Source organism: Anser cygnoides, chromosome 2 (assembly GCF_040182565.1).
Source record: "Anser cygnoides isolate HZ-2024a breed goose chromosome 2, Taihu_goose_T2T_genome, whole genome shotgun sequence".
In the NCBI taxonomy this organism is placed as follows: domain Eukaryota; kingdom Metazoa; phylum Chordata; class Aves; order Anseriformes; family Anatidae; genus Anser; species Anser cygnoides.
The window spans coordinates 139,056,432-139,082,486 of NC_089874.1; the positions used below are offsets into that span (position 1 = coordinate 139,056,432).

The 26,055-nt window shown below is 45.9% G+C and overlaps 1 protein-coding gene and 1 long non-coding RNA gene across 3 annotated transcripts in view; one reads left to right on the top strand and one right to left on the bottom strand.

The window, feature by feature from the left end:
* Window positions 1-10,824, top strand: part of ESRP1 (epithelial splicing regulatory protein 1) — a 33,267-nt gene extending 22,443 nt beyond the window's left edge. Inside the window, exons 14-15 of one of the 2 annotated variants that reach the window (XM_048075283.2) lie at window positions 8,602-8,707; window positions 10,200-10,824. In XM_048075283.2, coding sequence (XP_047931240.2) covers window positions 8,602-8,692 — 91 coding nt within the window. In that variant the 3' untranslated portion in view covers window positions 8,693-8,707; window positions 10,200-10,824. Of the gene's footprint in view, window positions 1-8,601; window positions 9,325-10,199 lie in introns of those variants that run through there. The other variant, XM_048075284.2, reaches the window with a different exon arrangement.
* On the bottom strand, window positions 30-8,645 carry LOC106030504 (uncharacterized). The gene is made up of 2 exons (XR_010828719.1): window positions 7,921-8,645; window positions 30-142 (listed from the first exon to the last, which is right to left on the bottom strand). It is a non-coding gene; the product is annotated as an uncharacterized lncRNA (long non-coding RNA).
* Window positions 10,825-26,055: the final 15,231 nt, after the last annotated feature.

Below are 26,055 nucleotides of genomic sequence, written 5' to 3' on the forward strand. Positions count from 1 at the left end.
AAGGCTTTTGGCTCTTCTGCACATACTACCTGTCTTCTGCAGAACAAAGACTCTCGGTACCTCTTGTTCTCTGCAGTCATGAGGCCTTGGAAAGAGCCATGTTCCCTATAAGCCATAAACTGCTCCTCATCTGTCAGGGAACCTGAGAAAAGAACCCCAAGTTTTCAATCAGGTTCAGGCAAGAGCTTTTTATCTCTGGAGAAGGGTCCAAATAGCTACTTATGGAGTTGTTGAGCAGTATGGACTCTGTAGCACCTGTAAGATAACCAAAGTTTTCTAACTACTCAAATTAAACTAAACCAGTATGTCTGTGAGCTGCCTGTTTTTTCATTAAAATGTGTTTTTCACTCAAAGTTAATTTCTATAATGCTTTCATGTGTCTTATGGTTATGACATGTTACCAAACTCAGCCTCTTTAATGTAAGATCAAAAAATAAAAATAAAATTCCAGAACTTGCACTGGCAATATAAAACAAGTTTCTCAATAATAGCTCTTACATCATGAGAACACAGTACCATTAATAGTTTGGTATGACTGGCATATTGGGTGTCTTAATCTGCAGTGGCTAGCCTATAATTATTTTACGCATCGAGCTCGACAGAGACCTCACTGAATGGGATCCCACACGAATCCCATCAATGTCTGCTTGAGCTGTGGACATATGTTGGTTACAGACTGATCAGTCCCAGGTCAAAATATCCTTTTTGTATGCCTATCTAACTGACAGCAATTGTTCCCTAAGAATAGTACAGAATTATGTAGCAATTCTTATAGCAATTACAAGTACCTGTGTTTGGTTTTTTAATGGTAAAATTTCTGGAGTAAACTTGGCTTCTTTCCATTTTATGACATCTGTTTGCTATTTGGATATTGCTTTTATGCCCAATGTAAATGTTTGATCTACAGACAATTTCTACATGACTCCAATAGACATGGTGATCTCTTGTAGCTGATATTTTGTTAGAGAAATGAGTTTTATTTTATCATGCAAGTTCCCATGCTTTGTAAAGAATGCAATGAGCAATTGGGTCCCTTTCACATAACAATCAGAACTTTTAAGTGGAGTTTTCTGGTTCTGAAATTTAATTCAAAAAATGTTAAATGTGCGGTAGGAAAGAGCAGGGTACCCTCTGTACTCAGTGGTGCATTTAAATGCACATACGTGGAAAAGCAAAACTGATCTGGCGGCTAATGATCAGACAATGGCTCATAAATCTATCTAGTGAATATTTATGGCAATAAGGAAAGTTTCTCTGACCTGCTGCCAAAATGTTCTACAGCCCATGTTTTGCAAGGTCGGGTTGCTTTAGAATAGCCAGTTCCTTTTTTTTTTTTTCACACAGTAATTAACCTAGGTGGCAGGGTTGGGGGAAAGATTGTTTTGGTTTTCTTGTGTCTACCAGAAACCCTTTCTTTATATAACTTTTCTTAATACTCTTCTAGCTTTGCTGATGAAATATGAGGACATAATAGCATAGAAGGCATCCATTTCTTTAAGATAGCTTTAGTGAACTACCAATGAAAAGGAGGGAGAGCAAGTTATTCGAGATCTGTCAGTCTTTGATATCTCTGTTCAGCTTGTAATTATTATCTGGCAACGTGTTCTGACAGCAAATCAGTGGTCTCTATCTCTGCCTAGTCCCAGGCTTTTGAGAAAAAGAACAATAGGATTCATGGGAGGGATGGGTTCCTTTCCTTACCTAATCCTGGATAAATAGGTGCACTAGTTGTCATGTGCATGTATGTTGCAAGTAATGAATAGCTGCATTACTTGGCAACTGCTAACAGGTACTATGGAAACTTTAGCATACACAAACTTGAGAGTTACTGCTATGGGGTTTATAGCTTTAAAATAAACTTAATTTAGTGCATTTGCTCAGTTCTAATGCCATTTTAATCAGTTCTGAGCAATGCTTTTAAAACCTCAAGTTTCTGACAAAATCCTGAATTGTAGAAACAGGTTTAATTATTTTTCTTCAATATTTTGATGAGTGAAATGGAAGGAGGAGGCTTGTGTTCAGTGAGTAGTGTGCTGGTGGGACTTGTTGCCAAAAAATGACATGGAAGCTGAAAACTGATGCGGGTTCAAACAGACTGAACAAACTCAAGAGCAGGAAATTCATTGTCAGCTAGTGAATACGCAGAAACCACATCTGGCTCAGGAAGTCCTTGAACCCAAAATAACTGGAAGAATGTTTTTACGCCTGGTGTCCTACGGTAAACGATAGTGTTATTGAACTAAGTTGGGAGGGAAAACTTGTTTGTTAGCATCTTCGGAGTACTGTTTGTCTTGAGAGATTAGTTCTGCTTGTGAACGTGGGTCTCTTCCAAAGAGTGTGGTTTTATTCCACTGTGCTGGTCTAATGGTGGCTAAGTTTGGGTTAAGAAGTTATTTCCCTGTTGTCAATCTATGTACAGCTCTGTTCATTTCAGTAATTTGAGTTTGTCTCTTTATGTGGTAGATAAAAAAAAAAAAAAACATGATTCTGGCACTTCCTGCATGAGGAAATCCAGGGTAATATGTTAGTGTTATCACCTGTAAGCTTCCACCTCTTTCTGCTATGGATTACTTTTATCTATACACTAATCAACTTGTGAAAGTATTTCTCTATGTGCATATTGTGTGTATACGTATTAATATTCCATATATGCATACGTAGATAAAAAATGACTTTTTCCTCCATAACAACCACCATGGAGAACAAGTGAGGCTTTTTTGTAACCTTGGCCATTGCTTAGATCCATGTTAGAGCACAACTACCAACCAGTTTAAATTAGCACAACTAGGAAGTTGGAACAAGTGGGCCAGATCGGGAGTGCTATCAGCCAGAGCTGCTGCCGGTAGCTTTGTTTGCATCTCTCTCTGGCTAACCAGGATCACTTGACAGAACTAGGTTAGATAACAACCATATGTATATTTGGCTTTGGAGAGCTGTCACAGATGGAGAGCAGTAGTAGCCAGAAACAAAACATCGGCTTAATTGTACTGATAGTAATACTCCAGACCATGGCTCTTACACTGCAGTACTTTTACTTTTTTTTTAATAAGCTTGTCAGGGTGGATTGCAGCTGTAGGGAATGGGCTAGCTGAGGATAAAAGCCTACTGGTCAGTTGCCGAAATGGAGCTCACATGTTTGGATCATGTGGCAGAATCTGGGACTCTTCATTAACTACCCTTGCTCATGGCAAGTCTGTCTCCAAAATCCACAACGGATTTGTCAAAATATCCTGCAGAAGCTGAACTTTCCACTTAGTGGCACAATCTTAGCACTGGAATCATTGCTTCTGGGGACACCTTGATGATTCACTTCTGAAACCAAAGGTAGCTTGTCAAGCCTTGGATCAGCAGGGGTGCCTTTCTCTACTTTGGAGAGAGAGTGCATTAGCAGGGAAGGTAAATTGTTGCACACCTTCATAGGTTGTCATCCCTTCACTTATAGGCTTTAATTAGTCAAACTGTCTTAATATCTGAAAAGTATCAGAATGGTAATATCTTGATATGAAATTACCTGTTGATCAAGGTAACAACATTATTTTAAGAACAAACTTAATAAAAAAAACCTACCTTTTTCATAGTTCATAACACTAAAAAAAAAAAACAAACCTGCTGCTGATAATATCCAAGACCTACTTATCCCACCAAACCAACCACCACCATGGATGTCAATGGAGGGTCTTAGAAATCCAAGTTCCTTTTGTTCACTTAGTGCACTGAAATTAGTTGATGTTCAGCCAGAAGGTGACGCTAAGAACTGCTGACTTTTCCTCTGCTATCTAGTAACTCATGTGGATTAGTATGAGCGATTAGTTGATATTACAGTGTTTGTGCAGGCTAGATACAGAGATCAGTTTGGGGGTCGTTCTTGCTTTTGCATATTTACAGCACCGTTGAGCAGTAGGGAGAGTATCCTGTTGTGCCTCGAGGCGTGTGTGTCTTACATGCAGATGTGTTTTCTTAAACTTCACTTGTGATGGCAAAGGGATCTCAGGTAATTCAGGGTGCAAAGATACGTTACTAGACGCTTCTCTTTACTCAGCAGCAGCCACCTTACGCCAGGGAGTAAAGTCCCAGCACTGCTCAGGGCAAACTAATGCAGTTTCGGTGGCAGCCAACGCTTCTGGCGTTCCTTTTGCTTGCTGTTGTCGTGCTACTGCTGCCTTGTACGGACGGGATGCCGCACACAGCCGGCAGGCTGGTTAAGTGTGCGTTGAGTTGGCTACTTAAATGTGGGGATGGCATCTGTACCTAAGGAGCTTTTGGTGTTCCCAGAGGTTGAGGTGGGTTGATCTTGGCGTAAGGCTCCTTAAAGTTGAAAACTTTGTTCTCAGCAGGCCTCTTTAAACTTTGTGATATTTGTGCATGATTAAATGACAGTCATGGGGATCTCAATGTTTCTATTTGATGAACAGATGACCTTATGATTTAGCATTCTTTACCTTTGCTATTTGTCAAGTTACATGGGCTTTTTTTAAATATGGATAAACATTCCAGTCTTATAAAATGAATTATTCTGGTTATGTAAATACTTCTGCTAATAGCATGCCTTGTTAGTTTTTGAGAACAAAGTACCAGGTTAAAACTTTCAACTCTGGTAATTACACCGCAAAATTTACTAGTTTTGCCTCTCTGAAACTGTGTGTGAACCACTTCTAAAAAGGCTTTATACTGAAGTTTCATTTCCTCCTGCGTTTGGGCTGCTTTCCAGTAATGAACATTATGGGCATTATGCCGCAGGTCCGTGTATACGTGCGCGTTATACCCACGATCTGTGCCAGCCCAAGGAGTAGCTGAAAATCCCTGTTGGTCTCTGAAAAATATTTCCTGTTTATAGGGCACTGGGGTGATCCATCACATTTCCTCGAGGTTTTCTGACGGCTGCTTGGTATCGTGCAGTTTACACTTCAGGTACAACTGAAGATGAAGAAAGTGAATAAAAAAAACAGACGAGTTCTCCAAGTTGTTTTTCACTGCCCACTTCCCTTTCTTGTCTTTCCCAGGACTTGATCAAGCAGTGTTCCTCTGTGTAGTACGGTGAGGGATATGCAGTAAGGCTAACCTGTAATACAGGCCCTGGCCTTACAGCACATAAATTAATGTGAGCTGTCAGTCAGTAGCCTGATGAAAGGGTATCTTCAGTATCTGTTGTCACAGAGCAGAAAATAGCTAACGCTTAACAAACCAAAACCTTTTTCAGGACTACAAAGAACAAAGCTAAGGGAAAAAAAGATCTACGAGGAGGGAGCTGAAAGCTGTAGATGGTGTCTATGCATGTACCTGTTCCCGAGAGCAAGTAGTGCTGGGCATGTCTGTGGTTCTCTCAACTGACCTGCCAAATACTTGGCAGAGACCTGAGAAGTTGCTTGGTTATATATGCTGACTGCTCCCAACTCTCACCTACTTTTAATATAAATCACAGCTTACTTCTGGATATTAGTATTTATTAAACAACTGCATAGTGTGTGTGTGTAGCTATTAGGAAATCAAATGAGAGACAGTGATCCTCGATGTTTCTTAAGATTTTAGTGATGAATGTTTGGAATCCCTTGAGGCATACAAATGTTGTCTGAATGCCAGTATCAACATGTGAGGACTTGTTCTTGCATCCAAAACTGATTTCTAAAGCTTAATTGTGTTTTATTTTGAGAGTCTTTGGAGAGTACCACAATCTCAGAAATATTGATTTGGAAAAAATCCAGTCTGGCTGTCGATTAGACCCAAGAAGGATCAACTCGTAAGGAGAAAAGGCTGTATTGGGAAATGCTTCATCACATTTGATTTCAAGGACTATATTGATATGAAAAGAGCTAGATCTTGCGCTGCAACATAATATAGTGGTATGCAGCTTTAAGAATGACTGTAGAAATCCTCTCTGACCCAATGTAAAACATGCCAGTATTTGTTCTTGGTTTGTTTAACTAGAGAACTTAGGCTAGAATAGCTATTTATCTTGGACACTTCTCAGTAAGTGTCCCCATCTGCTGCTTTTCCGTCTTGAAGAAGGACTAGGTCTTTTGCTGCTGTTCCTCTCAGAGGATGTCGCCTTTCAATTTGGGGGAACACTGAAATGGCTGGGGCAGCTCATGTTGTCTTGTATCAGGAATTAGAGCTGGTAGTGCCCTTAGCCTAACCTGGTGCAGAAGCTGTTCACCTCCAAGCTGGTGTTATAAATTAGCAAGTGCTCAGAGCGTCTTGGTGTAAAGCCAGCAGGGATAGCCTGGATAGCTGGAGCTTTAAAAGGATGTCTGACTTCTGCTATAACAGATAAGGACCCTGAAAAAATAATACAATAAATAATAAGGGGGTTGGAAGGGGGAAGGCTTTCGTGGCTTGGTCCCCCAGCAAGAGTAAGGGAGGCAAGGGTACTTGTGTTCAACACCGATCCTTTCCTAAGGCAAGGGTTGTAGCTTTGCTTTGGGGAGGAAGGTTAGGTTGCCTGAAGTGTGTCTTGTTGTGGGTCTGATTTTTGGTGGTGTTTCATGTTGATTTTTGTTGCTTTTTAGTTTGCTTCACTGTACGGGGTGTGGGGGGGAAATACTCTGCCTTGCCTCTTCTAAATGAGTTAACAGCAGAAAGCTGCATCGTGGTCGGTTTTGTTGTTGGGTTCCTTGATTTTCCTCACCAAGAGTTGACTCTGTTGCAAAGAAAAGTGGGAAAGGTCTCTTTCATTGCTTTTCACATGAGTTTAGAAGTTATAGTGCTGGTTTTGTAAGGATTCTAGAAGAATTTAAACTATTCTACCTAAACTTTTCTCTTATGATGTTCTGTTCTTTTATATCAGATGCACAAATTAGCCTTTTTTTTTTTGGCCAGGCAGCTGAAGGAGTATGTATGAAGACATACCAGAGGATTAATGTTAATTATGTTTTTCACAAAGCAATGCAATTGCAAATAGTCTGGGGGGAGCATCTTGTTCAAAGAATCAGAGTAAAATGTATATTTTAAGTGTCATACGTACATGTGTCTAGCAGGAACCGTAAATGTGAATGGATTACCTGCCATTTTAGCAAAAAGACAGTATTTGCTGGAACTGTCAAATAAAAATAAAACAAGGGTCTGTTACCTAGTTCCACTCCTGTGAAAACTTGAATAAAGCTGGAAGACCTGACAAAGAATAACAAAGCTTCTACTGTCTATAAACTATGAGTGTTTCAGATCTTAGAGAAGTGTATTTTTATTAATCATGAATAAATTATATTTAATATCTTGGCATTAATATTTCTTTAAAGCAAGACAAGGGTCTTCCTTTGTGGCAGTAATCTTCAACCTACAGCAGTTACCAATGACCACTAAAGATGATGTGCCTGAAGAGTCCATGAAATAAAAGTAAACAAAAAACAATACTGCCTTGCTGGCATTGCCAGCAGCCGTAGCGTGCTCCTTCATTGGAGGTATCTGGCAGGCATTTAGTGGAGAGCACTGACCTGGAGCTCCCATCAAACAACAGACGGGCACGTCTGCCGTGGGTTCATCTCATTACTGTTTAAATACACCTAAAGCTGTGGTCACGTACAGCATGTTGTGGTACGAAGCTCCAAAGCTGGTGCACTGGGGTCATAAGGTGTCCACTGGATCTTGTGTTTGAGAAGCTGCGCAGTACACAAAATACTAGAACAGTCCATATACTTACTAGAGATTAGTAGGATTATTAGTACTATGGAAGAGGCACACAGGGAACCATTAGTGCTAAGTCTGGTTTTGTGACAAATTTTTGTGATGATGCTACTCTGCAGCACAAAATCTTAACTTCCCATGGCTGTCTTTCTGACAACAGGCTCCTAAGTGATGCAGGTGATTGTGAATGTCGTCTTCTGGCATTAGTATAACTCTGCTACCTCATGGAATGAAGAATTATTCATGAAAAAACAGCCCTCCTAGACATGGACAGCTGTTTACTGTTGAAGTAGTGTTAGACCTTACCTGCATTTGCCTAGTGAAACCAGTTGAAGGCCTTTGTCTGAAGGGAAATCATGAACATCTGTACATTGTGTCCAGGAATGGCTCTTGTCGGCTGGAGTTGCTTTTTGTCGCCTGCTGTGACTGAGCTATCCCCTTCAGTACTGTGCCGAAGATGACCTGGGGATTTGCAAATAGGGAGAGCTGGGGAAGACAAAGCAGTGATGAGAACCTGTCTGTAGGCAAATGTACCTGCTGAAGGTGCAGAGGAACTGGAGAGGTGAGCTTCAATTTACACAGTCAATACAGGCTAACAGTGTAGGGCTTCTTCCTAACCTTTCCCATGCTACAGAAGACCTGTGGGGAAGGTGACTGTGCAGGAGGCACGTTTGACCCTGCTCTGCAGGAATGCTGCCATGAGACCAGCCAGCCGCGGCTGCCAGAGCCTGGAGCTGGTGGTCTTCAAGATCCTAAGTGTACCCGTGTGTTGTCTTATTAGAGGAGGCTGCTTATCCTAGCGCAGCTTCTGTTGATGAATGACTCTTGATACCATGGTGATGGAGGATTACAGATGTCTGATTATGTAGCCTGAACTTTGATATCTGCCCAGTGCTTTAATAAAGGTTAAAGTAGCGCAGCCAGCTGCTGGCTCTCTCCTGTACTAGTCTGGCTTCTGATTGCTTGTGTCTTAACTTGTGTTTGTAGTATGCAGCAGAGGATGGACTTGTACATGCAAATGATGCGGCCAGGACAGTGTCCAAAGAATGGATTTGCATTTAAAGGTCCCAGCAGTTAGAATTCCTTAGAGAAGGTAAGGATGACAAACCCCAGGAGATGGGTCAGGGGGTATCGTAAGTGCTTGCTTCAGATAAGCACCGTGTTCAGCATCACTTTTCATTTGCTGCCCAGGGAACATGGCTACTCTTTGCTATGTCCAGAATGTTGTACTGATTTGTAAGACCTTGGCTATTAAAGGCACCATTGATCAGATTTTGATTGCTCCAGTCTTGTTGTGGGCTGCTGCTTTGTGTACTTCCAGGGCTCCAAACTCATGCTGCTTCAAGCTTTCAAACTGGGACTGAGAGCCTCCAGAAACATTCAGAGACAGCTCTGAGGAGCAAAGTGTGGAGATGTTACTCTGCTAGCAATGCACTGAGGCTTTTAGAAGCAGGATATAGCATTCATTAGGCAGAATAAGCTACTTTTTTTAGGTAACTGCAAAAATCTAATTTCTAAACCATGGGTTGAGGTAAAATTGCAGTAGTGAAGTAGATTGTGTTCGTATAACTGGCAGCTACTTTCTTGCTTTGTGAGCTTCCTGACCAGACCACTTCAGCCTTTCAAGCTTGGTTTACTTGATCCCCTGTGCAGGACCAGTCAAAGGGTGAAGTCACCCAGAAAGCATTTGTGAAGAAAAATGCAAGTTCAACTGAAAAAGCAGTGTGTTGATGGCTGCACTGTGTGCTTCATCATGTGCAGTAGTCCTAGAGGAGGATATGGAAGTATGCTTACAAAAATGCTTCTGTAACATCTAGTCTTCTAAAAATACCTAGTCCAAGATGTGATAAGACTTCTTTTATACCATTTTCTTTCCTCTACTCCATTTTTCACCTTTTCCCTGAAAAACAACAACAAAGCCCTTTTTTTTCATCCTTCCTCTTTGCTGACACAAAGGCAATGTAGCTCAGGGTAAAATCCACTTTTAGGCAACATCTTCACCTGCAGCTGCCATCTAGTCTAACAGCCCTGCTGAGTGAAGTGCAGCATGTGTAAGGACAAAAGTGGCCATCTCATCTAGTCAGTCAAAAGCTGTTTTTTTGGATGGGTTATAAAGCTTAAACTCTATCCATACAACTGAGGCCATTGTTGGATGCTTGGTAGCATCCCGACTTAAACTGTGCTACGCTGCTTCTCCTCCACACCTTGCCGCTTGTTTCTGCACCTGCACTGTACCATGGTGACCTGGGTCAGGGAAGCTGCACCCATGGAGGAAAGGGTTCATCCTTCAGGCCGTTTTCAACCGTTCTGGGTTGCTGAGTGGGAGGGAGGAGGATAGTATTACCAGCTTGAAGCCGATGGTAAAACTTCACCTTGAAAACTAAAGGCTTGTGGAACAGTGAATGTAGTCTGGTTTGCTCCTAAGAAAAACACTGTTTCCCTAACAGAGTCATTGAAATTCTCCGTATGTAATGTGAAAATCAATGCTTTTGATATTTCAGTAATGATTTGATTGGTTGGAAATAGAGAAATGAAGATTTGCTTTCATGGTGGGGTTCAGTGACATGCACAACTCTTTCATGCAGATTCCTCCAAGCTTTCTGGTGTTTTGAACAAATGCAGCAAACCTAGATGGGCATCTTGATCATATTCTCAGATTTACCAATTCTCAAAGGAATTGTGCTGAAGAGAAATCATCAGAGCTTTGGAACTATGGACCTCTAGCTTTTTAAGTTAACGCACAATGAACACACACTGTCATCAGACCACTCAGCCCTTCACTGAGAGCACAGATACTGAAATCATGCAATGCCTCGAGGGTTTATTGTTGTTTGTTTTTTAAGTATTAAGCTGCTCTTAAAATAGAAATAGTTTAGCCAGCACCTACAACCTCTAATACTATACCCTTTGGAGTATGAAAAAAAAAAAGCTTTCTTTGCCTAATTTTGCACACACTTCAAACTTTTTTAAAAATGTTTTTAAGGCCTAATTGTGTATTTGATACTTTTATCAAACATTGTTTTCATGTCTTGTACATATTTGTCTGATTGTTCTGTGCAAAAGAAGCCTGTGTATTTCATCATATCAGTTGAACTAGATGTGCCTTACACAGCGCAGAAATGTAAAATTATCTGAAGAAGAAAATTCTGTAACTGTTAAAAAAAAAATATATATATACACACATAAATGTGGGATGTTAAATGCTTTGCCTCTGATTCTTACCTTGTACATGTTCTATATCTATTTGTGTACTTACATTGAAAATGGCTTACAGGTGCAGCCATCTCCAAATCTCAGGCATGCTGTTTATTCAGAAACTGACAAGCAGTTAAGGAATACTACAGCATGAGAGAGGTTATTATTTTCTACCCTGCTTAGTATATAGTGATCTCATATTTTCTGTTGTGAGACCCAGCACACAGTCTCCTTTGAGGGAGAGCAGCATCTTTACATACCTACTATACTGTTGTTGGTATTGAAGAATGGAATGGGGGGGATGTTAGGAAAGCGTGTTAGAAATGTCTTGCAAGTACAAAAGTTACTGCCAAGCAAGATGAAGTGTCTGGCAAATCAACCTGTCTCATTATTTAAGAACGCACAAATCCACAACGCTCTGCTTGGTTATACTCTCCCCCATCCACCTCCAGAAGCACGTATACTGGGACGGGTCCTTATTCCGCTTCCCCTGGAAAGCACAGCCCGGGGATGCGCTTGGCTGCTCCTTCCCCTCCCAGAGGCAGGCGCTCAGAGCTGTCTGCATTTTAGGCCAAGGCTCTCTAAAACGTGTGGATGGTCCATGGTGGAGAGGCTGGGAGCTGGGACCAGAGTCTGCTGGAGATGCTGAGCTTCACCTCAGGTTCTTTCTCTTGTTCTCTGTGATGCTGCTTTCACCCCCGGCTGCTGTTTTGCTCACCAGTACCTGTGTGAGTGCCGGCTGGCTGCACCCTTGTGCTCCCTCTTCAGCAGACAAAATGGTAGAATTTTAGCACCCTAACTTGTTTCTGTGACACGTGCTACGGTGCCTGGGAGACCACAGGAAACCTCAACAGTTACGACAATTTTTGTAAAGTGCTCTGGGTAGGGTTTGTATATGTTCCTCTTAAAGCAGTATGTTTACTGGATGCCCAAATGAACAACAGTGCCTTGGTAGCTATGAAAGTACAAGGGAAAAATGGGGGTGCCAAGGCAGAAGACTTCCAGCCAACAGAAGTGATAATGCAAATGAGACTATATCTCATTTTAAAAACTGACATTTTCCCCCCTTCATTTTCTTCCCTTTTCTTGCCTCTGCTCTTTCCTGTGTGCCACCAATCCACGCTTCTACGCTTCTCCTCTCCCCCAAAACCACAGTACAACCCCAGTAATCTAGATTTAAATTTTCTTCTGGGAACCTTCACAATGTTAGAGTCCGATGTGTTTGACTGGGTATTATTTTAAATCACTGTTCTGTAAATGTGAGTATACTGAGCAGGATTAATCGATGCAAAATATTTTTAAAATGGTATTTCCAGCTTACCTTTCTTGGAAAACAGTTCTGCCTTTGATTTCGGAGCACAATGATAAATTGGCAGTTATGAAGGGAAAAAATTAGCCTACATGAGCCACCCAGGGAATGATGGCAGAACAGAGTGTGTGCAAATTAACTGCCTAGGAGGGCTCCAAGTGTGCAAACACAGACGGTGAATGACTGGATGGGAAGCAGGAGGTCAGAAAACGTTTGGAAGAATATATCACAAACTGAACTCAAGCAACAACAATGAAATGCTTCTGAAAAAAAAAAAAAGAAAAAAAAAACAGGCGAACATCACACTGGGTTGCACAAATGGGACATTTGCTTGGGATGCCATTGAAGGTTTTCTGGTCTTCTGTGGAGTGCTGATAAAACTTTAGGAAAAAGTCCTAACTAACAAGTAGTACAAAAATTGCAGAAAGGGGTGGACCAGCTGCCGAGAAAACAGAAGGGACCTGGAAACAGCTTCCAGGGCCTTGTTGAAGCTCTTGGGATTGCTTAAGTTGGCAAAAAGGAGACAGAGGATAGCTATGGTAACGGTATATTAAAAAAATTGCTATGAAGAGAAAAGGAATAAGTTCTTCCCTTTGTGGATAGGACCAGGAGAGCTGGATTGAGTTACAGGCAGGGGATTAAGGGAGGTGGAACAAACCTTCCCATGCTGGCAATAGTTAGGTACGGATGTAGGCTGCCTGGGGAGGCTGCTCGGTCTCCACCACCTGACACTGGTGGCCGAACACCAACATCAGAGATGATGCTGGTGCAGCTGATCGCGCTTTCAGTCATGATGTGGACGTGAGATGCCTTCTTCCCATCCCCTCCAGTCTTGTTTTTGTACTGGGTTTACGTTGCAAGGTTTTGGTAGTGGGGGGGCTGTAAGGGGTGGCTTCTGTGAGAATCCAGAAGCTGTCCCATGTCAGATAAGGGGCCCACCACTGGCCAGAGCTGAGACAATAAGAGATGTTGTTTGCGCCTCTGTGAGAGCAGATTTAAGAAAGGGAAAAAAAAAAAAATCTGCTGCACACAGCAGCTGGGAGAATGAGCAGTGAGAAGCAGCCCTGCAGACCCCCAGGTCAGTGCAGCAGGAGGGCAGGAGGTGCTCCAGGCACGCAGCAGCAGTTCCCCTGCGGCCTGTGGAGAGGCCCCTGGTGGAGCAGGCTGTCCCCCTGCAGCCCACGGGTCCCACACGGAGCAGATCTCCACGCTGCAGCCCGTGGAGGAGCCCCCGGTGGAGCAGGTGGATGTGGCCTGGAGGAGGCTGCGGCCCATGGAGAGCCCCCGCAGGAGCAGGCCCCGGGCCGGAGCTGCAGCCCGTGGAGAGGAGCCCACGCAGGAGCAGGGGTCTGGGGGGAGCTGCCGCCCGTGGGGGACCCGTGCTGGAGCAGTTTGCTCCTGGGGGATGGACCCCGTGGTACGGAGCCGTGTGGGAGCAGTTCTTGAAGAGCTGCTGCCTGTGGGCACCCCACGCACGACCAGTTCAGGAAGACTGACCGCAACCCCTATTTCCCTGTTCCCCTACGCCACTAGGGGGGAGGAGGTGGAAGAGGGTGGATGGAGGGAAGGTTTTTTTGGTTTCTTTGTTTCTCACTGCTCTAGCTTGTTAGTAACAGGCAATAAATTTTACTAATCTCCTTACTCTGAGTCTGTTTTCCCTGTGATGATAATTGTTGAGTGATCTCCCTGTCCTTATCTCAACCCTTGAGCCCTCTGCATCGTATTTTCTCCCTCTTTCCCCTTGAGGAGGAGGAGTGAGAGAGTGGTTGTGGTGGAGCTCGGCTGCCCACCTGAGTAAAACCACCACGATTTTCTATGATGATTCCACTTTCTTAGGGCCCTGACCTCAGATTTTATAAAGTCAGATGCACATTTTAATGTACCTGACCTGAGTTGTGTTTTGTGTTATTTTTCACAAGCTCGTATTTCGTATTTGAGATTCTTTTTATAAAGTTCAAAACTGGATCTTTTTAATCCTTTTCCAAGAAGTCAGTCTGTTTTAATTGACTACAACAAAGTTAAATTCTATTTAACCTAAAGCTGAGTAGTATACCATGCCCCCGTTTTAATGGTTGTATGTTTTAGAAATCAAATAACCTAGAAATGACATGATTCCTACAAAAGAGAAAAATGTGTGTATAGTCAGCTTTCTTTTGCAAGACTAATTGGCAAATCTCACCGCTTTGATATCGTTGAATATCTTGGTTACCTCAGTTAGGAACAGGATCTCAGCTGGAGGCAATTTTATTTATTTAAGCAGGAAAGCCTGAGACTCCATCAGGAAAGATGAAAGTCCAGGTCCAGCTTTCTATGGGGTAAGGACTATCAATTGATCTTGAGACGTGAATCTGTCACTCATGTTTTGAGATGTGTAAATAGTATGTTGTATGAAATAACTAGAATTAATCTGAAAAAAGGGTTATGAAAATATATCATATGCTTTCTTAAAGACTGTATTTAAAATCGTATTACATGCAGGAAATTCATCTTATGAACTTATGATCTTATGTCTTAATAAATAGCGATAATGATCTTATGTCCTAATAAAACCTGGTTTTAAATCTAGTGTGTTTATATGTTTAAAACAAAATCTAAACTACAGGAGTATACCATAACTTCCACAAACCTGGATAAGCTAATGAATGGCAACTGTTTACCATGATGATAGAAGTGTGTCTAGTATACAGGCTGTTATGTCTTCTTCCTGTTTCTCTCTCTCTCTCTCTTTTTTGTTTATAACAGTCTTAGCAGTCACGTTGTCTTGAATTTTACAATTCCAAACTTAAAAATCGAAAACCAAATGTTTATATACTTCCTTTAGTATAAAGGAAGTATATTCCTTGCCACGTTTAAGCCTACACAAGTTCCTAAAACTCCCACCTTAAATTTTTATTCTTCTGTTGGCACTTTTGCAAGACGAGTGATGTAAGGAGGGATAATCTCACCGTAACATCTTGTTCTGGCAAAAGCTTTTTTAGGATAGTGAAAAGGCTGCCTGGGCACCGCCAGCATGCCCCATGCTGCAGCAAGGGCCTGGGGAAACTTCCCCTTCGGCTTTAATGAGATCTGGCGCCGCCTGTGTGAAACTCTTGGGTTTTTCTGAAAAGTAGAGAGAGCCTCCTTATCGCGGGAAGACTTCTTGGCAGCCACCTGAAAAAGCGTTGATATCAGTGCCTATCTGGCCAGGTCTGATAAGAGTAAAGTTTCTTATCCCAAGTTTCCTATGATGCAGCCTGAGCCACCAAAACCAAACCATTTTTAAATTATGGGATACTTCAAGCATTTAGTTATATTGTGGTCTGTGGTTTTGGGTTGTTTTCTTCTTGAACGCTGCAAGCTGAAAATAAATACACATCCATTAAAACAACTTGCAAATGAGCACCCCAAGTCTGTGAAAGCTAAGTGTTTTCAGCACGTAATTAGCAACTTGGTAAGGAGAACTGTGTCTGTTCTGGGATCCCCACATCCCTGTGCGGGCATGGGCTCAGCTCCCTGCGTCCTCACCCACTGAGGGAGCCAGAAGCTTCCTTCTAAGCCGGCAGGTCTCAGCTGCAAGCACAGCAGGGCGTTCAGAGCAAGAGGGGCCTGCTTCCTTCTGTGCACCTTCACCACCTCTGGTTTGAGAAGCCGATGGGTGATGGTGTGGAGCTGGATGGCAAAGCCGCTGAAAAGACCCGATGGCAAAGCACAGGCTGTGGACCTGAGCCAGAAATCAGCTATCAAGAAACACCAGGGCCGCGCTGAGAAAAGTGATTAAATATTGATCAAATGTATTATTAAAGTAATTAAATATCAAACGAATATCATTTATTTCTGTGAGAGATGTGGGCTGTGTGTGTCGGTCTGGCTGGGCAAGATTTAGCAGCCATAACGGAGCGGCCCCCACGTGAGCATCAGTAAGCCTGCCCCTGACTGGCTGTGGCTGCCTATGAGATGTCTGAAACGCTGAAATACTAAACCCAAAGAAGGGTCTGGAAAACCAAACCTTGTTTTCATTCGAGTTTATGGCTCTGGTTGTCACCACCTCCGCCTACAAATTGTGTCCCCATTCATCCCCTGGGGCCACGGTTTCACAGAGAGGGAGCGACCCCAGCAGAAGGTCCCTTCCTCCTCCTCCCTGCCATGCCTGGGCCCAGCCCTCTGCCACCACACACCGCCTGGGTCCTGGGCACGGCTCTGGAGGCCCAAAGGCACCCTTGGGCGTAGAGAAGCAACAGATATTTGTAACCACTCTAATGGTTCCCTGCTGCTGGAAACCTCATGAAGTTCAGCAAGGGGACGTGCGGAGTCCTGCACCTGGGCCCGAACAACCCCAGGCACCAGCACATGGCGGGGGCTGCCCAGCTGGGAAGCAGCTCTGCCGAAAGGAGCTGGGGGTCCTGGTGGGCACCAAGCTGAACACAAGCCAGCGATGTGCTCTGGGTGCTAAAAAGGCTGGTATTACCCTGGGCTGTGTTAAGCAATGTATTGCCTGCAGGTGGAGGGAAGTGATCCTCGGCTCAGAGTTGTGGGGCCACACCTGGAGCACTGTGTCCAGTACAGGAGAGACCTGGACATACTGGAGAGAATCCAGCAAAGGGCCATAAAGATGATGAAGTGTCTGGAGCAGCTCTCCTAGAAGGAAAGGGGCTGGGACTGCTCAGCCTGGAGAAGAGGAGGCCCAGGGGATCTCATCACTGTCTGTAAATCCCTGAGGGGAGGGTGCAGGGAGGACGGAGCCAGGCTGTGTCCGGTGGTGCCCAGTGCCAGGACAGGAGGCCCTGGGCACAAACTGGCCCCCAGGAGGCTCCCCCTGAGCACCAGGAGCACTTCTGTGCTGTGCGGGTGACGGAGCCCTGGCACAGGCTGCCCAGAGGCTGTGGGGTCTCCTCCTTGGAGCCCTTCAGAAGCCGCCTGGACGTGGTGCTGGGCACCCTGCTCTGGGTGTCCCTGCTTGGGCACGGGTGGCACCGGGTGGCTCCAGAGGGCCCTGCCAGCCTCAGCCACCCTGGGATTTAGTGGTACTGACCCCAGCTTGGATCTGAATAACCAGCAGTGCTTGCACAGACGAGGGGAGCCCAAGTACAGAGCCAGGGATGTGTGCAAGCAGCACTGCCATCAACACTGCACGCTGGTGATCGGGGTTGTCGCTAGGCAATCACAGGCAGCTAAAATGGCCTGAAAAGACCCAGATGACATTGAAAGAAGGCCAGCTGGAGACAGGGTGCTGTACAGTCACCCTGACAATAGCACAAGGACATCAAGTCACCTCACAAGCTGATTTCACCAATGCTTCCAGTGATGGGTGAGCAAGTAGAAGTGTATCACACTTCCATGTGATATCAATCCCTGCAACTGGCAACAAATCTCTTACTGATTTGTGAGCCTGAATAGCAATAAAAAGCTGTCCCTGGCTCTATATATAACCTATAACATGTGCTAGCTCTGTATCATTCAAGGGACTTCACATAAGCCTGGTCATTCAGCTGCTTCCATGCGACCTACAGGTCCAGTGCGACCACTCTCAGACATGCTCCCAGCTGCCACCCCTCGTCCTTCAGGCGATGCCCAAGTGGGACCCAAGCAGGAACAACCCACCCCACGCCACGCAGAGCACCTCTGAGCACGGGGAATTTGGGGAGAGGCTGAAGATGTGCCAGCCCCGCTCTCTGCGTGGCCAGTGCCCTGACGGGGAGAGAGGACGTCCCCGCTTACACTGCTGCAGTTACACTCAAGGGCACTGAGTGGCAGACCAAAATAAGAATGCACACAGACGAGTGCAGAGACAATTAATGGTGGCCTAGATTAATCAGCACGCCTGGTTTGCTTTTTAGATGACTGTTATTTGTTGGCACCTGTAGAGAGGATCTATCACTGTATAAAGAAGCATCAGCAGCAAAAATGCAATTTTGTGAGTGTTTGCTCTGAGGTCTCCAACACCAAATCCCACCTTCGGCATTCACCCAAGCAGGGGGGCTGTCCTGCAGGCTGCTGCGCTCGGTCCTGGCCCTGCTTTGCTTCCAGTCCCAGCCCCTGTAACAGAGCTGGAGTGAAGGATGGAGAAAGTCATCTCCGCTGAGAGCCCCAGCAGCCAGCAGAGACAGCTTTCGGCAGGCAGAGGCAGCACCAGGCCCCGGCAGACTGTCGGAGCAGCCCAGCATCACTTCGCCTGCTTCCCTCAGGAGTCTGGGGGCAACCCTGGGTGAGATGCTCTCCAAACAGAGAACAAAGCAGCCCATTTGTTAAAAAGTTTCAGCTCATGTGAATCTGCTTGCAAGGGGAAGAGGGAAGGGATGCTGCTTGTAATAAATGCTTCTTATAAACAATCATAAATAAGCACAAAGCTATGAAGAGACATTTCTAGGGCACCCCAGAGCCAGTCCTGGTTAGAAGACCCTCATCACTACTATGATACAAATCACAGATGAGCTATTTTTACCAACCAAAATCTCAGATGGAAAATACAGTTCCAAACAGATGGAAAAATCTAGTGGCAGAGAGCTGATAGATGGGTTTTAACACTTGATTCATTTTCAGAAAGCGACTGCAAAAACAGCACAATGGACTCGCACGCCCATTATTGCTCTGTGACTTCAGATAAAAAGGCATGCTGTGCTGGAGGAGACAAACTGCAGCCAAGGTTTCAAACCCAGCCTGGTGCCCAAGTCTCAGGCAGGCTGGGTCTCCTTTCCAGGCACTCGTGGCAAGGGGAAGAGCATTTGGGAAGAGAGAGGAGCTTTGGCAACACCACCCCATCTTCTGGGCATGTTCAGGGGTGGGCAGCAGCGTGGGTGCAAATCGGAGCTGCTCCCAAAGTAAAGAACTGCCTTGGGAGCGTTCTCTTGGCCACAATAGGTCTGGAAATAAATGCCGCTTCTGGTCCATTGTGCAGGTGATTTTTTTCCCCCTCCCAACTCGTTATAAAACCCATGAGCTGTGACCGGCTTTCTGGAGCCTACACAATGGCAGTTCTGCTGCTGGAGCATCCTGGCTGCGGCATGGTACATAGCAGAGATAGCCGGCATCGTGTCGGGCCGCAGCGTGCACTGCTCAGCCTGGGGAAGATGAAAGCTGTTGGGTGAAAACTGCAAAAAAAAAAAAAAAAAAAAAAAAAAGGCATCTCCCAAATCTGCCTATATATGTGCAGTGAAAATTTGGAATAAACGTATAGTGGCTGAACCAACTGGAGGGAAGGGAAATTCTCGTTTAATTAAATGAACAGACTGAGCAACCAGATGCTCTTTCCTTTTTTTTTTTTTTTTTCTTTAATTTGTTTTATCTTTTAGAATTATAAAATGTTTTGGGGCCGTTGACAGGAATTCTAATGGAAATACACGACGCAGTCCTGGTCAGCTCTGAAGGCAATCTCTGGAGCAGAGAAGCAGCCGTCGCCGTGAGGCAGCTTCGCCCCGTGATGCTCTGTTTGGTTCCCCTTTGCCCAGGGAGCAGCACCGCCACACGCAGGACCAGCATCAGAGGTGACTGTGCATGGAAAGGGGAAATGCCCCCCTCCTGACGGCAGATTGTGGCTCTCCCCACAGCATACGCTGGGCACACCTGAAAAATCCCGGGCTAATGCTGCACAACATGCGCTGGATGCTGACAGCTTTACAGAAAGCTGCTTAAGGCGGAAGGCGTCTGCGTGCAAGATGGACGAGGCACTTGCACGTCTGCGTTTCGCTGTGTTTGACACACACACACACGAGCGCCACTTTAAAAGCACCCTGCAGATTAGGTTGGCCAAGAGCTTCTTAAAGCGCAGACAATGAAAGTGCCTTCGGACTAAAAAGACGGCGTTGCTCATGCCAGTGTATAACAGCTATCGTGTTTAATCTAGGAGGAATCCACTCCATTAAGCGCATCCCTTTGCAACTGCTTGCACCTGGGAACGGAGTCCGTGTTTCTGGGTCATCCTTTCAGATCCCAGTTTGTCAGACTAAAAGGGACTTCTCTGAGCCTCCTCCACCTAAACCGGAATGGCCCTCGGTGTGACCCACTCCAGTAAACCTCGCAGCCATCAACAGTGCAGCAAAAATACAAGCTTCCAGTTTGCGGGCAGCTGGTGCGGGAGTTGATGCCCGTGATTTAATAGGTCCTGAAAGCGGTCTCAGGCACCCCGTTTCAAGGCAGTTGGTGCGGAATGGTTCCTGCTGCCGAATTCTTGCTGTTTCGGTACTGAAGGTAGCCAACGCTGCCTGTTCCGCACAGCTTGTTCCCACCTTCTGCAGAGCGGGGAACCTGATGGCAGCAGAGCCTGAGAAAGCCCTGGGCTCAGGGGACCTGCGTGTCACCTTACGCTTTGTCAGCCAAGCAGGCCAACTTCCCTTTGTTTTGGCACCCGATGGCTAATGAGCGTTATCTCTAAGTGGGAGAAAGTACAAGCAGCTTTTATCTCGAAGAAACCAGGCGGCGTACCCCACCAGCTTGGAGCCAACCGCATCTATCTGCACGGTTAAAAACCGCCGGCCCCTTATCTGCACAACCTCTTGCAACACGGAGACCTGAGCTATCTGGCTTTCTGGCTATCAAGACAAAGACCAAGGCTCGGGCTGCACTTTCAAGTTTCCTTCAAGTCGTTTTGCCAATCGGGAGCTCGCAGGGGCTGGTGCATGCTGTCCGCAGCCAAAGAGCCACGCCAGCGGCCCCGCCGTTATCGTCGAAGTGAAACCTATTTAAACTGCCGTGCTGCTATCGAGCATCCCAGTCCTGCTGCAGACGAGGGGAAGCAGGTAGTCAGTTCGAGGGCTGTTTGATAAATGTCGATGACGAGGAGCAGGGAGCACTGCCACGCTGCAAAAGGTCCTTAAAAATGCTCCGAGGGTGAAAACTGCCAGCACTGTTGTGATTTCGAAGCTCAAATAATAAATGATTCAACAACTGTACAGTTACCATGGGGATGAATTCTCATTGAGCCTAAAATTACCAAGCTGCTGACACGGACCTATTTTTAGTATCAGCAGATGTGTATCTTTAAAAACATCAGCACAAACCTACTACTGTGTGTTTGTGTATGCATGCGTGCGCGCGCGTAATTGAGTTTGCTGATGCTTAAACAACAAAAGCAGAAATAAGGAGATGTCTGATCGCAGCAGCAGACAATGCAGCGATTCAGGCTGGTGGCGGTAAGTGGAAGTCGCAATTAATACCTGATAGGTAAAGCACGAAAAGTGGACAGATTGCCAGCGTGTAACTGAACTAGCGAGCAGACCCCTGTCATTACTGTCAGCTAACGTGCTACAGTGGTGGAGCGTCTATTTTCGGTGTCTGTGAGTACCTAATGGGAAGTGCCTGTCTGCGCTGTCACAGCCTCACTGCACGGGAAGACGAAGGCTCAAAGCTGCCGCAGGCTGCTGGCACAAATCCTGAATCTCTGCGCTCGACGACTCAGTTCGTCGGCGATCCCCCGTCTACTTCACACGCGAGGGAGGTGCAAGGAGAGCCCCCGAGGAAGCACGCGGAGCAGGCAAGGCGTCGATGCAGCCCACGAGGCGACACACCGGCATCCTGTGCCGCTGCCGGGAGGCGGAGGGCTTGCCTGCCACCGGCCGACTTACCGCACGCGTGCTGACTCAGCACCACGCAGACAGTGATGAAATTTGTTTAAGAAAGGCCCCTGCACCGCCGACTTGGACCGGCTTTTTCTCATTAATAGGGCAGGATGGAGGCCGACGTTTTTTTATAGGCTAGTTTTGCTGAGGGAGAGGCCAGAGGGTGGCTGTAATGACTTCTTATTTGGGGATAAAAGGATGGGTCTGGTTTTGCCAAGCACATAGCCAGAGAGACATATCTCTGCTAGCCTCTTGGCGTGCGACTGCAGTACGGATACATGCAAACTGGGCTCGCTAGCGAACCAGCCAAGCAAAAATCAAAAGCAGTGTGTTACAGCAGAGAGGAATAATAGGGCATTGCAGGAGACGGTTCAGCAGTTTTGTTCGGAAGCAAACAAGCTGTGTGAGTTTCGTAGAGGCAGGGATGGAGACAACTGAGAGTGCTGCAGCGTTTAATAGCAGTCAGCAGCACGCCCCGTCTGCACTGCTGCGTGAGGTGCTGGTCATGCCTCACGCAAAGAGCGATGGAAAAATAATGGCAGTTCAGATAAGAGAGAGAAGAATTAAGGATCTAGAAAAGCCCTTGTGCTAGACACATTTGGAAAAAAAAAAAAAAAAAAAGAAGAAGGTTTGAATGATCTTCTGTCCCAGAGCAAATGAGGTGAAGGGGCCTGATTAAACCATCCATCATTTTCCATTTCTGAGATTTAATTAGGAAAGGTCGGTTAGAGTTGGCTCTTCAAAAATGTGCTGGCCATATATACTATGCTCTCGAGGTACGTGCCCCTATTACAAATGTCTCTCTCAGCTAAGAAATACCATAGTGGTCCACTGCTGTGGAATTTATTTCTTTCTTTATTTGTATAACCAGGCTTGTAAGATGTGGGGCTGGGGGGGAGTTTTGTGTTCCTTAGAAGAAGCTGTCCCCGTGGAAGCCAGCCAACCGATATTCCCGGTGAGCTGCTCCCATTCACAAAGACTGTCGGAGCGACTTGGCCACGTTACTGGAGACTGAACAGGGAGCGTCGGGAGATCTGGGCAGACGAATTGCCTGGGCTAGCCCTGCCCTGCTAATCCCACACCATGTGGGCTCTCAGCTGAATGTCCTAGCGCCCTTGCCAAAAGAAGGACGGGCTGGTACGCGCTGGAGGCTGAGGCACCGGGAGCATACACACGTCTGAGAGGGGGCCTTGGGCTTGTGGCTTGCCTGAAGCAAAGGATGTGACTTTAATTTTGTAGCAAGCAGAAAACAGACCTCACATTCAGTTCTCAGTGTGAACTGAAAAATGGACAAAAATTGTAGTTTTTTGTTGTCCAGTCACAGTGATCTGAAAACTCCCTACCTGGGCACTGGGTTGAGACATTTTCTGGTAAGTCACAGGTTCACAATGAGCAGCTTCCTGATACGGAGGGTGTTGTCAGCTCTTGTCGAGTCCCAGGGCACTAGATTTACTGAGACAAGACCTGCCGTTATGAGCACAATCCTCACAATGCAAGGGATGGGCTCCTTCAGATCTGGAGGAGGGCTTTCTTCTTGTTCTTTTAGGAATTAAAAATAGCCCTTACCCTTGGGCACACATCAAATTGGCACCGGTTTGTTCCCTCTTAAGTCCAAAGGTAACAACAGGAGATCCAGATGTGAGCTGTGGAGAATGCTGAGTACCTGAATCATGAAAATGATACCTGGTCCTTTCTGCCTGCCCTTTCCTGTGCACAGATTTCAGTGAGGAAGGGCAGAACCTAGATCTCAAGGAAACCAAGGAGAATGGCTGTGAACCACAGGGCCATACGTGAGGATACGACTCAAGATCAGTTGGAGTGAATTGAAGTGAATTGGAGTGAATTGGAGTGAATGAAGCCATAGCAGGAAAAAGTCTTGAAAGGACACACTTGCTAAGGCGCATATAGGTTACAGTCATATAGCCTGGATTCCTTATTACTAGGATTTAAGGATTTAAGGAAGTACTAGGTGAATTTCGTCCACTGCATCAGAAAGGAATATTTTGCTTTAAGTGGATGTGCCAGCTTTGCAGGATAATTCAGGCTGAAAGGATCTCAGGAGGTCTCTAGTCCATCCCCCTGCTCAGAGCAGGGACAGCTCTGAGGTCAGATCCCGATGCTCAGTGCTTTATCCAGTCTGATCTTAGACCGCCACCAAGGACAGAGACTGTGCAACCCCCCAGCAACCTGCTCCCGTGCCTGACTCTCCTCTTGGGGAAGAGCTTTCTCCTTATATCCGGGATGTAAATGCGTGGCAAAGTCTTTAATCAGATCCTCTGTGCCTCAGGAACACCATCAGACACAGTGAGAGTGCTAACCAGCGGATAGCAGCAGTCATTCAAGGGAAGCAGTTGATGCCAGGATCGCCCAGTGCCGTGAATCTCAGCGCGTGCGGAATTGCAGTGGTAGCCCCTGCTGACAGCACAGGTACCGAGGTCTTCGGTATTGACAAAAGCTTTGTCATCCTTGCTGAATGCGCAGCTAGGAGAACAGCAAGACAATAATAGAGACTGTTTGTACTTAATTTTGCTCGCTGTCACACGGGTTGAAGCCCGGCAGCAACTAACTTACCTAAACAAAGAGAAAGGTAGCTGAGAGAGGAAGGTATAGCTGCTGGAGCTTCGCCGCTTTCAAAGTCATCAGCTCTTTGAATAAACAGGCAGCACACGCCTCCCAGTTCTGTTCCATCGCCGCAGCTGTGGAAATAAGAGCCAGGCAGTGCTGTACTTCCCCCTCTCACGAGGGCAGATGGAGGAAGATGAGGCAGCATTACACAGGAGATTCGGATCTCGAGTGCTGGGGCATCGAGGAGCACTGACAGGGGAATAAATACGGCCAAGCCCCCAGACAACTTCTGTTCTGCCAGTACAGACCCACAGGCCTGGAGGCGATCAGCAAAAGCAACAGGGAAAAATCCCAGAGTGATCCAGGCAGGTGATGAAGCTGAGAACTCACTGAAAAAGAGGAAGGGGCTGGGTGGGCACCTCCTGAGGTCGGTCTCTACTTGCTGGGACTCTTTGGTACCAGGTCGGGGAAAGCTGCTGTGAGCCCCCCTGAGCTCCCTCTGCCACACCACTGCTCTTCCTCATCAGGAAGCCTGTTTGTGCCTACAGCTCTCCAGACGGGCCTTTAATAGCCTCTTCCCTCTCGCAGTGGGGCTCCATAATCTGCTCTCAAAGCTTTAGTGATCGCCCTCGCTAGGAGTCAGTGAGGGGCAGCGAGCCTTGTGCACACCTCAGTGTCGGTAGGTTGGCCTCAAGTGTCTGAAGCCATTCTTTTCCCTTCAGAATCCTTCTCTTCCTTGTGTTGCTTCAAACCTCACCTCTCTGGGGACCATTGGTCATCTTGGTCATCTTCTGTTTCTCATCCTGGCCAGCTCCGACGTTCCCAGAGGAATCATTTCTTAAGGAGCCCAGCGCCCAGTGCCGCACGCCCCTCTGGGGGCAGCTTCCCCCTGCAGCACCCATTCCTGCTGCTTCATCGTTAGCCCAGAAGCCAAGGCAGCCCCCAGGCGTGCCGGAGGCGGCTCCTCTGACCATCCCCACCACCTTCCCACTGCCTCCACCAGCTGCCCACAGCAGGCCAGCTCTCCCGGCTCTGAAGGCACCGCGTCACCCACACCACCGTGCACAGCTATCAAGAAAATCAGCTGCAGCCCTAACTAGAGGTCTAAAACCAACAGCGTGGGAGGGATATTAAGCTATACGAGCCAGGGGAAGCCCAACTGGTAGAGGCCAGGAGGAGAGCTGACCGGCTGACCGTGAAGCAGCTGACCAGCATCCCAGATACTGAGCTGCCTACCAGTATGACAGTTCCCGGAGCCCTCAGGAGTTGATTATGTGAAACTGTCACTTCTGAAAGATCACCTCTGGTGTCAATCCATTAATCCCCTCTGCTGAGTCACAGGTGTGCAAACAGATTGGCGTGGGCTACTCGTGAAGTTGAAATCAGCCACTCTTCGGTGAGTGATCTTTGCTCTTTCTATTGAGTTTTAACATTCCTGATAACCTCCCTTCCCCAATTTAAAACTTTCTGAAATTTAGGTACTTAAACGTGGTGCCTCCAGGATAACACAATTTCATGTTCTAGGTGGTTGTGCCAGTTGTACTTAAAGGTGAAGATCAGTTTGTAATATAATCTTCCCAAGCAGATACAATCTAAAAACATAAAACGTTTATCACAATTCAATTTTAAGCAGAAATTTTCTTATCTTTTTTTCTCCTCAACCTGAAGGAAAACTTCTCTGACTCTAGAAAATACAAGAAAAATCTTCACTCTTGTGAATGAGAAAAAACATTTCAACCAAGTTTTAAGATACTGGAGCCAAAAGAACTGGGACTTATAACAGTAGATCAGTTAAAAACATTATGATCCTAAGTCAGAGCTGGATTAGGCTGGCTGCAAACTTCA